General features: G+C 41.3%; 1 protein-coding gene across 1 annotated transcript in view; it reads left to right on the top strand.

The window, feature by feature from the left end:
* The window catches only part of oca2 (oculocutaneous albinism II), a 503,930-nt gene that overhangs the window by 284,803 nt on the left and 206,077 nt on the right, over positions 1-13,050 (top strand). Inside the window, exon 14 of the mRNA XM_072264241.1 lies at positions 7,894-8,026. Coding sequence (XP_072120342.1) covers positions 7,894-8,026 — 133 coding nt within the window. The remainder of the gene's footprint in view (positions 1-7,893; positions 8,027-13,050) is intronic.

Consider the following 13,050-nt stretch of genomic DNA (forward strand, 5'->3'; position numbering starts at 1 on the left):
GTGATAGATGTAACAATGGAGAAGCTTCATTAATTCGCATGTTTTGGACATGTCCGACTCTTGAAAGATATTGGAAGGAAGTATTCCAAACTTTCTCGGTACTTTTTAAGGTAAATTTTAAGCCTAACCCTTTGACTGCCCTATGCAGTATTGTTGGAGGAAAAGATATTATTTTGGAGACATCTGATTTGCACATTTTGGCGCTTACTTCCCTTTTAGCTAGGAGGGCGATCTTACTTAAATGGAAGGATGTCGTTCTGCCTACCCATGTTCAATGGTTACGTGATGTTATGTTATGCTTAATTTTAAAGAAGATCCGTTGTTCAATTTCTGAATCTGGCCAAAACTTTCAAACATTGTGGGGACCATTTTTGAACTATTTTCAAAACCTTTGTCTTGCTGTTAAAGTACAGATGGTGGCTAATAACATATTTCACTTTATGATAAGGATTTTTTTTCCTTTTTTCTTTCTTTACCAAACAGCTCTGATCTTGGTAATGGGTTTAGACTTTTTTTCTGTATAATAAAATTATTACATTTCAATGTTATGATTTAATTTTCCATGAATATAGGGTAATGTGATTGCAAGTGTGATTGTAATATAATGTATTTGGTATTATTTTATCTTTTTTTTGATTTATAATATATATCTTCTTGTACTCTGTATTCTTATATGTAGAAACTAATAAAAATATTGAAAGAGAAATTTGAAAATTGTACTGCCATTCAGCACTTCTGCTGGCAGCTCGTTCCACACTTGGGACCACCACTCAGTTCCTTTAAGTGTTTCACCATTCACCCTTTACGTATGACCTCTAGTTCTAGTCTCACCCAACCGCAGTGTAAAAGGCCTGCTTGCATTTACTCTATCTAAGAGCATCTTGAACCCCTCTATTGAATTTGCCTCCACTACCAACCCAGACAGTGCACTTCAGACATCTTCTACAGTCTGTGTAAAGAGGGGAAAAAAATTTACCCTGCACATCTCCTTTTGAATCCCCTCTCATCTTAAGAGCATGCCCTCTGAAATTAGAAATATCAACCTTGGGAAAAATATATTGGCTGTATACTCTGTGTCTCTCATAATTTTTCTCAACTACTATCAGATCTCCCCTCCGTCTGTTGCTCCAGAAAAAACAACTGGAGTTTGTTCAGCACATGCTCTCTAATTCAGACAGCTCTAGATGCCAGCAGTGAACCCACGGCACTAGAAATATGAAGGCACAAGAGACATTGGAAACTGGATGTTGAGTATTCATTTCCTTCCGCAGATGCTGCCTGACCTGCTGAGCTTTTCCAGCAGTTTGTCCTTTGAACAAGAGCTGTAAGGCAGCAGTTCTACACTGCTAAACATTGCCAGCATTTACCTTCCATCCCTAATTGCTCATGAACCTAATGATTTGGAAGCCAGTTAAGAGTGGGTCTGAAGTCACAGATAACCCAGACTGGGCATCGACATCAATCCCTGGCCCACTTAATTGAACCAGGGAACTTCTTTTAACGACAATTTGTTACTTTCATAGGCACTGTAATGCTCTCTTATCTAGGATTATGTAATATTCTCAGCTACTGTGCTGCATTGTGAGGTACTGCCCTTGACTCATTACTCTGAATTGTACTTCTTGTAACAGAACCACAATCATACCCCCATTGGGCAGTGAATTAAATTAACTTTGGTAAAGAAGTTTAGAATTTATTTTTAATCATTTGAATTTAAATTTCCCAGGTGTTATAGGGAAGCTTGAATTTTCATTTCTCCATCAGTAACCTATACCTCTAAATTTAACTATTATCGTTCCCACAGTTTGGAACTAGTTTTGGTTTTATGCCAGGAAAGAAGAGGAATAAAAACAAAGCTGACACTAATGACAGCAAATAAAAGTGAAGCTCTCAGGGGAGGACAGGGAAAAGCATTCCGAAATGAAGCAGCATTATTTGGGGCAAGAGGGGAATGATTTAAAAGGGACTGAGTGGGGGTAACTTTTTTCTCAGAGGATGGTGATCATATTGAACGAGTTGCCTGAGGAAGCAGATGAGGCAGGTGCAAGGATTTCATTTAAGAAGCACTTGGATGGGTACATGGAGGAGCAGGGCTCCGAGGGATATGGGCTGAATGCAGGAAATTTGGGCTAAGTGGGAGGACAATATGCTCAGCATTGACATGTGGGGCTGAAGGGCCCGTATCCCTTGCTCTAAGACCGAATGACAACTCTAAAGGTCCAAAACTGTGATAACCACCTACAGCTGAATAGTTGCCCATAATTTAACATCTGCACAAGTGTATATAGGGTTGGAAAACAAGTTTTAATGTTGTCTGCGTGGAGTTTGCACAATTTCCCTTTGGAAAAGCTTGAAAACCTGGGTATCTGTACTCCAACTCCCCCTCTTCCTTGGTGGGAGGCTGCAGGCAGTTCAGATTAGAAATAACATCTCCTCACTGACAAGTAACACAGGCACACCTCAAGGATACGTGCTTAACCCGTCGCTCTTCTCTTGTGTGGCTAGGCACAGTTCAAATGCCATCTATAAATTTGTTGACGATACAACTGTTGTTGGTAGAATATCAGATGGTGACAAGGAGGCGTACAGGAGTGAGATACTGTAGATCATCCGGTAGTGTGCTGTCGCAACACCAACCTTGCACTCAGCCTCAGTACAATCAAAGAATTCATTGTGGACTACAGGAAGAGGAAGTCGAGGGAACATACACCAGTCTTCATTGAGGTGTCAATGGGTGAAGAGTTCCAAGTTCATGGGTGTCAACATCTCTAAAGATACATCCAGGGTTCAACATATTGATGCAATCACAAAGACTAATATAGCCAATGGCTATATTTCATTAGGAGTAAGAGGAGAATTCGTATATCACTAAAGACCCCAGTGAATTGCTACAGATGTACTGTAGAGATCATTCTGATTGATTGCAACACGGTCCGGTATGGAGGTGCCACTGCACGGAATCAGAAAAAGCCGCAGAATGTTGTAAACTCAGCCATGCTCTATCATGGATATTAGCCTCCCCAGCATCGAGGACATCTTCAAAAGACAATGCCTCAGAAAAGCAACATTCATTATTAAGGACCCCCCACCATCCAGGATATGCTCTCATCTCATTAGTACCTTCAGGGAGGATGTACAGGAGCCTGAAGATGCACATTCAATGTTTTAAGAACATCTCCTTCCCTCCACTATCAGATTTCTGAATGGTCATGAGCCAATGGGTACCATCTTGCTAGTCTGCTCTCTGTTTGCACCACTTACAATATATTACTTATTGTAACTTGTAATAATGTTTATGTATTGCAATGTACTGCTGCCACAAAACAACAAATTTCACTGCATTTGTAGGTGATAATAAGTCTGACTATGATTGCTATGGATGCTCTTATTTCCTCCCACATTCCTATGATGTGGGATGGTAGGTTAATTGAGCCACCGATGGTAGTGTTTAAAATGTAGGTGAGTGGCAGAATCTGGGTGGAATTGGTGGGACTGTGGAGGGAATAAATGTGGGTCAGTGTAAGTGGACGCTTGATAGTGGGCTGAAGGAACAAATAGTCTGTTGGAAGGGTTCAGCTGGTCGAACCGCAACTGTGGGAAGAAACGTCTCGGGTCAAAAGCTTGAGAGTGGAGCAGCAAGACTGCAGTCGTGCTTCAACCCAAAACATTGTCATTTCGCACTGAGTTCTCCCTGCTCAATACGCTGAGTTCATCCAGCCAATTTATTTACCTATTTATCTGTCTATCTATTTATCTATTTATGTAAAGATACAGCATGGAACAGACCCTTCTGGGCCAATGAGCAGCGCTGCTCAGCTTCCTATTTAACCCTAGCCTAATCACAGGACAATTTACAAGGAGCAATTAACCTACTAACCGGTATGTCTTTGGAATGTGGGAGGAAACCGGAGCACCTGGAGGAAGCCCACACGTTCATGAGGAGAATGTACAAACTCCTTACAGATGCCATTGAAATTCAACTCCGAGCTCTGACGCCTCGAGCTGTAATAGCATCGCTCTAACGGCTACGCAGCCAAGTTTCAGCGTCACAGTCTCTTGTGTCTACAGTGGACTGAAGAACCTGTTTTCATGCCTTTTGAATCATACACAAGTAAAAGAACACAGTGAAGGTTCATGCAGACAATAATAGATTGTCATAATAATCTTGCAATAATAACATCCGCAAGAAATGATTGTCATAACAACATGAGATGATAAAAGAAAGAAGATATCCATAGGCTTGGCTTGGTTGGGCAGATGAAACATGAAGTGTGAAATTGTCTATTTTGCCAAGCAGAAGGAAACAGCAGAATATTTAGCAGGTGAGCATTCAAGTAGACTTGGAATTCATGCAAGAATCTCAAAGCAGGTTCATAAAGGCCCCAACAAACAGTTAGGAAGCCAAGTTACATGTTGGTATGGAAAAAGTATCAAAGTTCAAAGCTCAAAGTAAATTCTGTTATCTATGTACAGATACCTCACCACATACAACCCTGAGATTCATTTTTTCTGCGAGCATACTCAGCACATTTATAGAATAGTAACTGTAACAGGATCAATGAAAGATCAACTAGAGTGCAGAAGACAACAAACTGTACAAGTGCAAATATAAATAAATAGCAATAAATAATGATAATGAGATAAAGAGTTATTAAACTGAGATCATTGGTTGTAGGAACATTTCAATGATAGGGCAAGTGAGAGTAGTTATCCCCTTTTATTCAAGAGCCTGATAGTTTAGCAACTGTTCTTGAACCTAGCGGTCTGAGTCCTGAGATGCTTGTACCTTCTGCCTGATGGCAGCAGCGAGAAGAGAGCATGGCCTAAGTGATGAGGATTTCTGATGACAGATGCTGCTTTCCTTCGATGTTGCATGTAGATGTGCTTAATGGTTGGAAGGGCCTTACCCGTGATATACTAGACAAAATCCATTACCTTTTTTAGGATTTTCCATTCAAAGGCATTGGCGTTTCCATAAGAACATAAGAAACATAAAAACACAAGAAATAGGAGCAGGGAATGAGGGGTGATCTCTTTGCTTCACAACTGTTAACTGTTACTTGGGTGATTGCAATTAAGACTTTTTTTCTCCTGCATAAGCCCCACTTCAGACAAATGAGCATAATGTTATGGGTGGGCAATGCTGAGACAATGAAGGAAAGTCAAAAACCTGCAGATGCTGGAAATCTGAAACAAAAAGGAGAAAAATTGCTGGAAAAACTTATTCACTCAGTCAGCATGTGTGGAAGGAGAAGTAGTTAACATTTTGGGTCTGTGGCCCTTTGTCAGAGCTCACTGCTGAGATGGAGTTCTTATCCAAACATCCTGAATATTTAACACACTCTTAGAAACAGTGAGTTCCAAATTGTGATCGTAAAATTGTGGGAGGATTTAAAATCTCTTCTATTTCTAGCTTGTTGATGTTCAGCTGTTCATTACTTAGGTTGACTTTCACAGCTAAGGAGTCAAGGGATTTTGCGATAAGTTGGAAAAACTAAAGCTGAGGCAGATCAAAGTCAAAGTACATTTAAAATCAAAGTATGTATATGTCACCATATCAGAGTTGCTGGTGAACATAGCAGGCCAGGCAGCATCTATTGGAAGAGGTACAGTCGACGTTTCAGGCCGAGACCCTTCGTCAGGACTAGCTGAAGGAAGAGCTAGTAAGAGATTTGAAAGTGGGAGGGGGAGGGGGAGGGGGAGATCCAAAATGATAGGAGAAGACAGGAGGGGGAGGGATGGAGCCAAGAGCTGGACAGGTGATTGGCAAAGGGGATATGAGAGGATCATGGGACAGGAGGATCAGGGAGAAGGAAAAGGGGGAGGGGGGAAAAACCCGGAGGATGGGCAAGGGGTATAGTGAGAGGGACAGAGGGAGAAAAAGGAGAGAGAGAGAAAGAATATGTGTAAATAAATAAATAATGGATGGGTACGGGGGAGAGGTGGGGTGTATAAGTAAATAACGGATGGGGTACAAGGGAGAAAGTCTTTTTCTCCCTCTGTCCCTCTGACTATACCCCTTGCCCATCCTCTGGGTTTTCCCCCCCCTCCCCCTTTTCCTTCTCCCTGGGCCTCCTGTCCCACGATCCTCTCATATCCCTTTTGCCAATCACTTGTCCAGCTCTTGGCTCCATCCCTCCCCCTCCTGTCTTCTCCTATCATTTTGGATCTCCCCCTCCCCCTCCCACTTTCAAATCTCTTACTAGCTCTTCCTTCAGTTAGTCCTGAAGAAAGGTCTCGGCCTGAAACGTCGACTGTACCTTTTCCTAGAGATACTGCCTGGCCTGCTGCATTCACCAGCAACTTTGATGTGTGTTGCTTGAATTTCCAGCATCTGCAGAATTCCTCGTATATGTCACCATATACTATCTTGAGTTAATTTTCTTGCATGCATTTACAGGAAAATAAAGAAATATGGAAGAATTGATGAAAAACCTATATATAAACCAAACACAAAACACTGGAGGAACTCAATAGTTGAGGCAGCATCTATGGAAATGGATAAACAGTTGCCTTTTGGACCAAGACCCTTCTTCAGTCAGGACTCGAAAGGAAGTGGGAAGGCATTCTGGCATCTTCCCTCTTCCATTCCAGTTTGATGGAGGGTCTTGCTCAAAATGTCGACTGTTTATTCATTTCCATGGATACTGCCTGACCCGGTGAGTTCATCCAGCATTTTGTGTGTGTGTGTTTCTCTGGATTTCCAGCACCTGCAGAATCTTTTGTATTTATAAATAAGCAAAGGCTATCAAATGACCAATGTGTGAAAGATGATGAATTGCACAAATAAAAATAAATAAATAATACTAAGAACATGAGTTGTAGAGTCCTTGAAAGTGATTCTGTAGGTTGTGGCATCTGATCAGAGATGAGGTGAGTGAATTTATCCACCCTGGTTCAGGAGCCTGATGGTTGCAGGGTAATAAGAGTTCCTGAACCTGGAGCTGTGGGACCTAAGGCTGCTGTACCTCCTGCCTGATGGTAGTAGCATGGCCTGAATGCTGAGGGTCCTTGATAATGATGCACTGTTCTTGTGGCAGTGCTTGTTGTACATGTGCTCAATGGTGGGTGAGTTTTGCCTGTGATGGACTGGGCTATTGTGGATGATCTTACAGTGAACTCAATGTGATGTATACCAGTGACTCTATTTTTATATTATCCATGTTTTATGTTCTTTAGCTATGACCAATATCTCCTCCTTCGATTTGGACATAGAACATAGAATAATACAGCACAGTACAGGCCTCTTGGCTCGCAATGTTGTGCCAATCTTTTAACCTACTCCAAGACCAATCTAACTCTTACCTCCCACATAGCCCTCCATTCTTCTTTCATCCATTTGCTTAGCTAATATTCTCTTAAATGTCTCTAATGGATCTGCCTCTATCACCACCCCTGATCTATGTACCCACCATTCTCTGTGTAAAAATCCTACCTCTGACATCCCCCCTATACTTTCCTCCAGTCACCTTAAAATTATGCTATGTTGTGTTAAGTATTTCCTTCTTGGGAAGAAGGTGCTGGCTGTCCACTCTATCAATGCCCCTTATCATCTTATAACTCTATCAAGCCACCTCTCACCCTAGAAAAAGCCCCAGCTTGCTCAACCTTACTTCATTAACACACGATCTCTAGTGCAGGCAGCATCCTGGTAAATCTCCTCTGCACCTTTTCTCAAGCTTCCACATCCTTCCCATCATGAGGTGACCAATCCAGGTTTGGTGAGATTAATTTTCTGATTGCACCTTGAGGTTTTTGACCATTTTTTCCACACTATATGTTCCATGTAAAGGTGAGAAATTATTATTGTTCTGAGAAAATTGCCAACTTGAAGATTTCTGGCATCTCTTGACTTTTGCCATATTGTTCCTTTTTTTTTGCACCTCACCACAGGGTCTGCACTTTGCGTCGTTCACAGGACACATGTTTGTTGGAATTATCTTGGTGCTTTTGGTGTCCTTTCCATTCTTGAGACTTCTTTATTGGAACAAAAAGCTCTACAACAAAGAACCAAGTGAGATTATGGGTGAGTACGTTTATTCCATTTTTATCTAATATTTCCTTCATGAGGCTACTTGCTCACAATAGGGTTAAGGGGCAGAGTGTTACCCGCCAGCTGCCATTCAGGGTTTTGAGGTTCATGAACTCAAATAATTGCTGTCAGCAGGCTATATGACAACATTCTTGGCCCTGGGCTCTACTATTCTATGTCTAATTGGGTCCACTAACTGGCTGAGGGCAGGACCAAGAATTTAAGCAGCAATAGGCTGTGGCCAGGATCAATAGCAAGCAGAGGTAGGGTGGGGTTACCTTGGGTAAAGGAGGACCAAGTTCTCCTGACATAGATGGAAGTATGGAAGAAATTACTTGCCTGGGTATCCTATGACCTGACAGTCAAGCTGCCAGATATCCCCTGCTCCAGCCTCTGACTCCATCGAACGATCTCTTTGATCCCCTACAATCAGGCAGCAGGTGCCGTAGCTTTGGGGCAAGAATTGTTAGGATGGGGAACAGCTTCTTTCCCAAGGCAGTAAGACTACTGAACTCCCTGCCACCACCCATGTCTCATCAAGTATGAAGCGCCAGTAGCATTATCATCATCTTCATCAGGTGCCGTGCCCAGTTTGCTTTGACTGCCATGGCCCACACACTCCTGCTTCGGGTCAAGTGGATCAATTCATTGGTATTCATTTCCAGTTCTCTGGCTGCTGTCTCCATCATCATTTGTCTTTGCCTTCCATTTGCTTTCTTCCCTTCAATCTTTCCCATAATTACCGTGCACCCTAACTCCTCTTTCCTAATCACATGTCCATTGAAGTTATGTTGCCTTTTCATGATCTCATACATTACTGTTTGCTTTTTCACTTGTATTGTATATGCACCTTATTATACGTTAATTTATTTGTGGTAATATTACTTTATTTGCTATGTGTGTGAGTTATATGCACCGTGTTGTGCACCTTGGTCCAGAGGAACATTGTTTCATTTGACGGTATCCATGAGTTTGGTTGGATGACAATAAACTGAACTTGAACTTGGCTAGGATTCTGGACTGGGTTGCAATGGTAAAGCCTGTGGGAGCCTTTCTCATAACTATATTGAGATGTGGTGGGAAGGCAGTGGAATCGGAGGAATAGTTTCATTATCTTGCTTTTAACTGTGGCCTGTCCAATTTCAACAGGATGTAAAGTTAAAATGCAGTTAATACTAGTCTGAAGGCAGTGTTTCCAATAGATTACCTCAAGGAATATAAGTGCTGTTACTTTAACCATAATTTGAGACTGAAAGTATCTTGTAATTGTTCTTCATCCTCTTCATGCTATTAATTCCAATTCAAAGGCTTTGGTCAATTGATCTCTTAAGAGTAGCTTTAGATCTGGCCATGGCACTCATGGCATTGCTGGATTTTAATATTTACTGGGGGTATCCTGGGCATTAGGTATTATTGGACATTTTCTTCGTCATTGTAAAGTAATAATAAATAAAAAATGTGAAGCAGAGCTCCTTCTTGTCATAGTTCGACCTTTCACCATGATTCTGCACTCAGATAGAAAATCATGGCACAGATGACAAAGGATCTGGGTGGCAGCTTGAAGATATGTCTCCACCAAAGGAGGTGTAAGGTGCTCCTTCCCTCTGCTAGCCTGCAGGTCACCCTTGGGCAAGGTGTAGCACCTGTTTAGCCCCAGATCAGGGTCATGTGAAGCCATAGGATCAGGTGGTCGATGGTCGTATGAGCAACTGGTGCATATCGCAAGTCCCAGTTATGCGGCCGCTGATGACAGGAAGACAATCTCTGAAGAGTAAAGACACTCTCCAGAAGAAGACAATGGCAAACCACTTCTGTAGAAAAATTGCCAAGTAGAATCATGGTCAAGAAAAGACAATGATTGCCCACACCATACAATATTCCACATACAAACGAAGGAGCAAAGTATACACTCAGTGGCTATTTTTTGAGGTAAACCTGTACACCTGCCTGCTAATGCAAATATCTAATCAGCCAATTATGTGGCAGAAACTCAGCGTATTAAAGAATGCAGACACAGTCAAGAAGTTGTTGTTGTTCAGATCAATGATCAGAATGGGGAAGAAATGTGACTAATTTAAGACTTTGACTTTGTTGGTGCCAGATGAGGTGGTTTGAGTACCTCAGAAACTGTTGATCTCCTGGGATTTTCATGCACAACATTCTCTATAAATTTGAAAAAAAAAACCCAAAAAATCCAGTTAGTGGCAGTTCTCTGGGCAAAAATGCCTTGCTAATGATTGTAACAGCCAGACTGTTTCAAGCAGACAGGAAGGTGTCAGTAACTCAGTGAACCATGCACTACAACAGTGCTGTGTTGAAGAGCATCTCTGAATGCACAGCACTTTCAATCTCGAAGTGTTACAGCAACAGAAGACCATATACAATCGCTCAGTGGTCCCTTTATTAGATACAGGAGGTACCTAACAAGATGGACACTGAGTGTATGTTACTGAGAAGCATTTGAGCCATTTGTCAGAAGGAAACTTTCAGAGAAAGAAGCTAAGAATTTGAACAAATTTCTGTGTAGAAAGTACTTAAAATACATGGCTATGTAAAGAGAGTGTGAAGGGGAATATGTCTTGGGACTAAATGAATAGAAACAGGCATCTTCAGACATTGAGCTCATTGAACTGGTTGATATATTGAAGAAATTGAAAGTAGGAAATAAATAAGTAGATTTTCCCATTCTATTTTGTGATTTGAAAGTGCAGTTAAAAGGATTAAAAGGGTTTATATCATCACACGCACCAGATGCGGATGTGAAAAGAAAATCAGAATTATGTGCCCTATTTATAGCTTCGTACTGAAATATAGGGCGATGAATTTTGACTCCTGAAAATTGCATTTCATTCGACTGATGACTCCTGAACTTTAGGCTAATGAGACCAGCTGAAGTCTATTCTCACTTCACCCTTACATCACAGATTGTAATAGCGTAAATCTCAGTTGCCAAGGGATTTAATTGGGAACATGGTGCCACATTTTAATAACAGCCGTAAATGAGAGAAAACGTCCCAGGCTCACGGTCAGCAGCAGACCATGGATGTATTCAGACTATTAAAAAAAACTACAAGTTTCCTTACAGCTTGCAATTGTGCTAAAAGAATTAAGAAAGGACTTTTCAGTGTTCCATGTCCGTATTGAAGACTGAGACAATTGTTTAATCCGAACATGTTTTTTTCCATTGTGTTTCTATAACAACGTCCCTATTTTGCTGATCTAATCCACAATGAAATTAGTAGCCACGTCTTTCCAGCAGCACTCTTAATTTCCGTTCATTCTGCGTCACATAGTTGCACAGTAGATCAGCAAATTAATGATAAAGTCATTTTAAATTGTTGACAGAAATTCTAGCCTGCAACCGTGCATTAATCTAGTGATATCCTGATAGGGTACAAATGTTTTTTAACCACCGACTCTGGGCGGGTTGTCTTTAAACCACATGATGGAAATGTGCAATAGGATTTTAATAAAAGTTAAAACACAAAAGGCAGGAACTACCTGGACATGGTCCACCACCTTCAAGTTGTTGCTTGCAATCACCCTCCCACTTATGCTCACCCAAGTCAGATGTAGAAGCAGATGTCAGGATACTAAGAAGCCTCAAGAAGTATACACTCAGTGGCCACTTTATTAGTTACCTTCTATACCTAATAAAGTGGCCATTGAGTGTATATTTGTGATCGGCTGCTGTTTAGTTCATCCACTTCACGGTTCGATGTGTGTTCCGAGATGTCCTTCTGCACACCACTGTCGTAACTCATGGTTACTTGAGTTCCTGTCCCCTTCCTGTCTGCTTGAACCAGTCTGGACATTCTCCTCTGACCTCTCTCATTAACAAAGCTACTTTTGCTCACAAAACTGCTGCTCGCTGATGTTATTTTGGGTTTTTTTTTGCACCATTCTCTGTAAACTCAGTAGAGACTGTTGTGTGTGAAAATCCCAGGACAGCAGCAGTTTCTGAAAAACTCGAACCACCCCGTCTCACACCAACGATCACTCCACAGTCACTTAGATCCCATTTCTTCTTCATTCTGACATTTGGTCTCAAGAACAGCTCAACCTTTTGGACATGTCAGCACTGTTTTATGCTTTGAATTGCTGCCACATGGTTGGCTGATTAGATATTTGCATTAACAAGCCAGTGTGACTAATACAGTGGCCACTGAGTGTATTTTTCAGGCTCTGCCCCAGAACACTCCACAGAGTTTAGGTTAGAATTGCACCTTTGATTCCTGCTAAACATGTACAACAGTTCAACAGTTTTAAATGTCCCTGAGATTTAGAAACATTTCAATAATATAACCGATATAATAATTAATTTGTTGTCAAGTATTGAAAATAAGAATTGTATTGAATTGGTTTATTGTTTTCAGTTGTACCAAGATAGTGTGAAATTGCTATAAACTATTTCTAAATGTAGCTGATAATCAGGTCATTTGCAAATAACTGAAGCGGTTTAATCATTGGAGTTAATTGTGTAAATTGAGACTAAGTAAAAGAAAAAAGAACCACTTACCTGAATTTTCCTTTTCAATCCAATCTGGCATCCTGTTCAATGAATGACATTACACCATGTATCCAGCTTCTCTGCGTGGCTGAGCTCCACATCTGCTCTTAGTGTGGAGTACAGCAGCATACGAGGAGGTCTGATACACCAAGACTTGACCTCCAGCACGTTCCTGACATCTACGAAGCAATGCGCAATGTAGGAGTCAGATGTGAACACTAAAGCCAGCTGTTTTCCACAGAACTGCTGGGTAAAAATCAGCATGATACGGCACATTAAAATGCAAATCATCACACATTGCACATTACATAAAATAACTAATGTTAATGCACTACCTTTCCTATCCTGCAGGCAGAGAATCTCCAGTAGATGCGTGTGATCTCTGATCATCTCACCTATTGTAAAATGTGAGGGGTGATTTCTCTGTGTGTTGCTGGGAGATCTTTACAAGTCTGGACTTCATTGTTGGAGGCCACATTAACTCCAGAAGTGGGGAGGACTGACAGAT

The sequence above is a fragment of the Mobula birostris genome, chromosome 7 (genome assembly GCF_030028105.1).
Source record: "Mobula birostris isolate sMobBir1 chromosome 7, sMobBir1.hap1, whole genome shotgun sequence".
Classification (NCBI taxonomy): Eukaryota; Metazoa; Chordata; class Chondrichthyes; order Myliobatiformes; family Myliobatidae; genus Mobula; species Mobula birostris.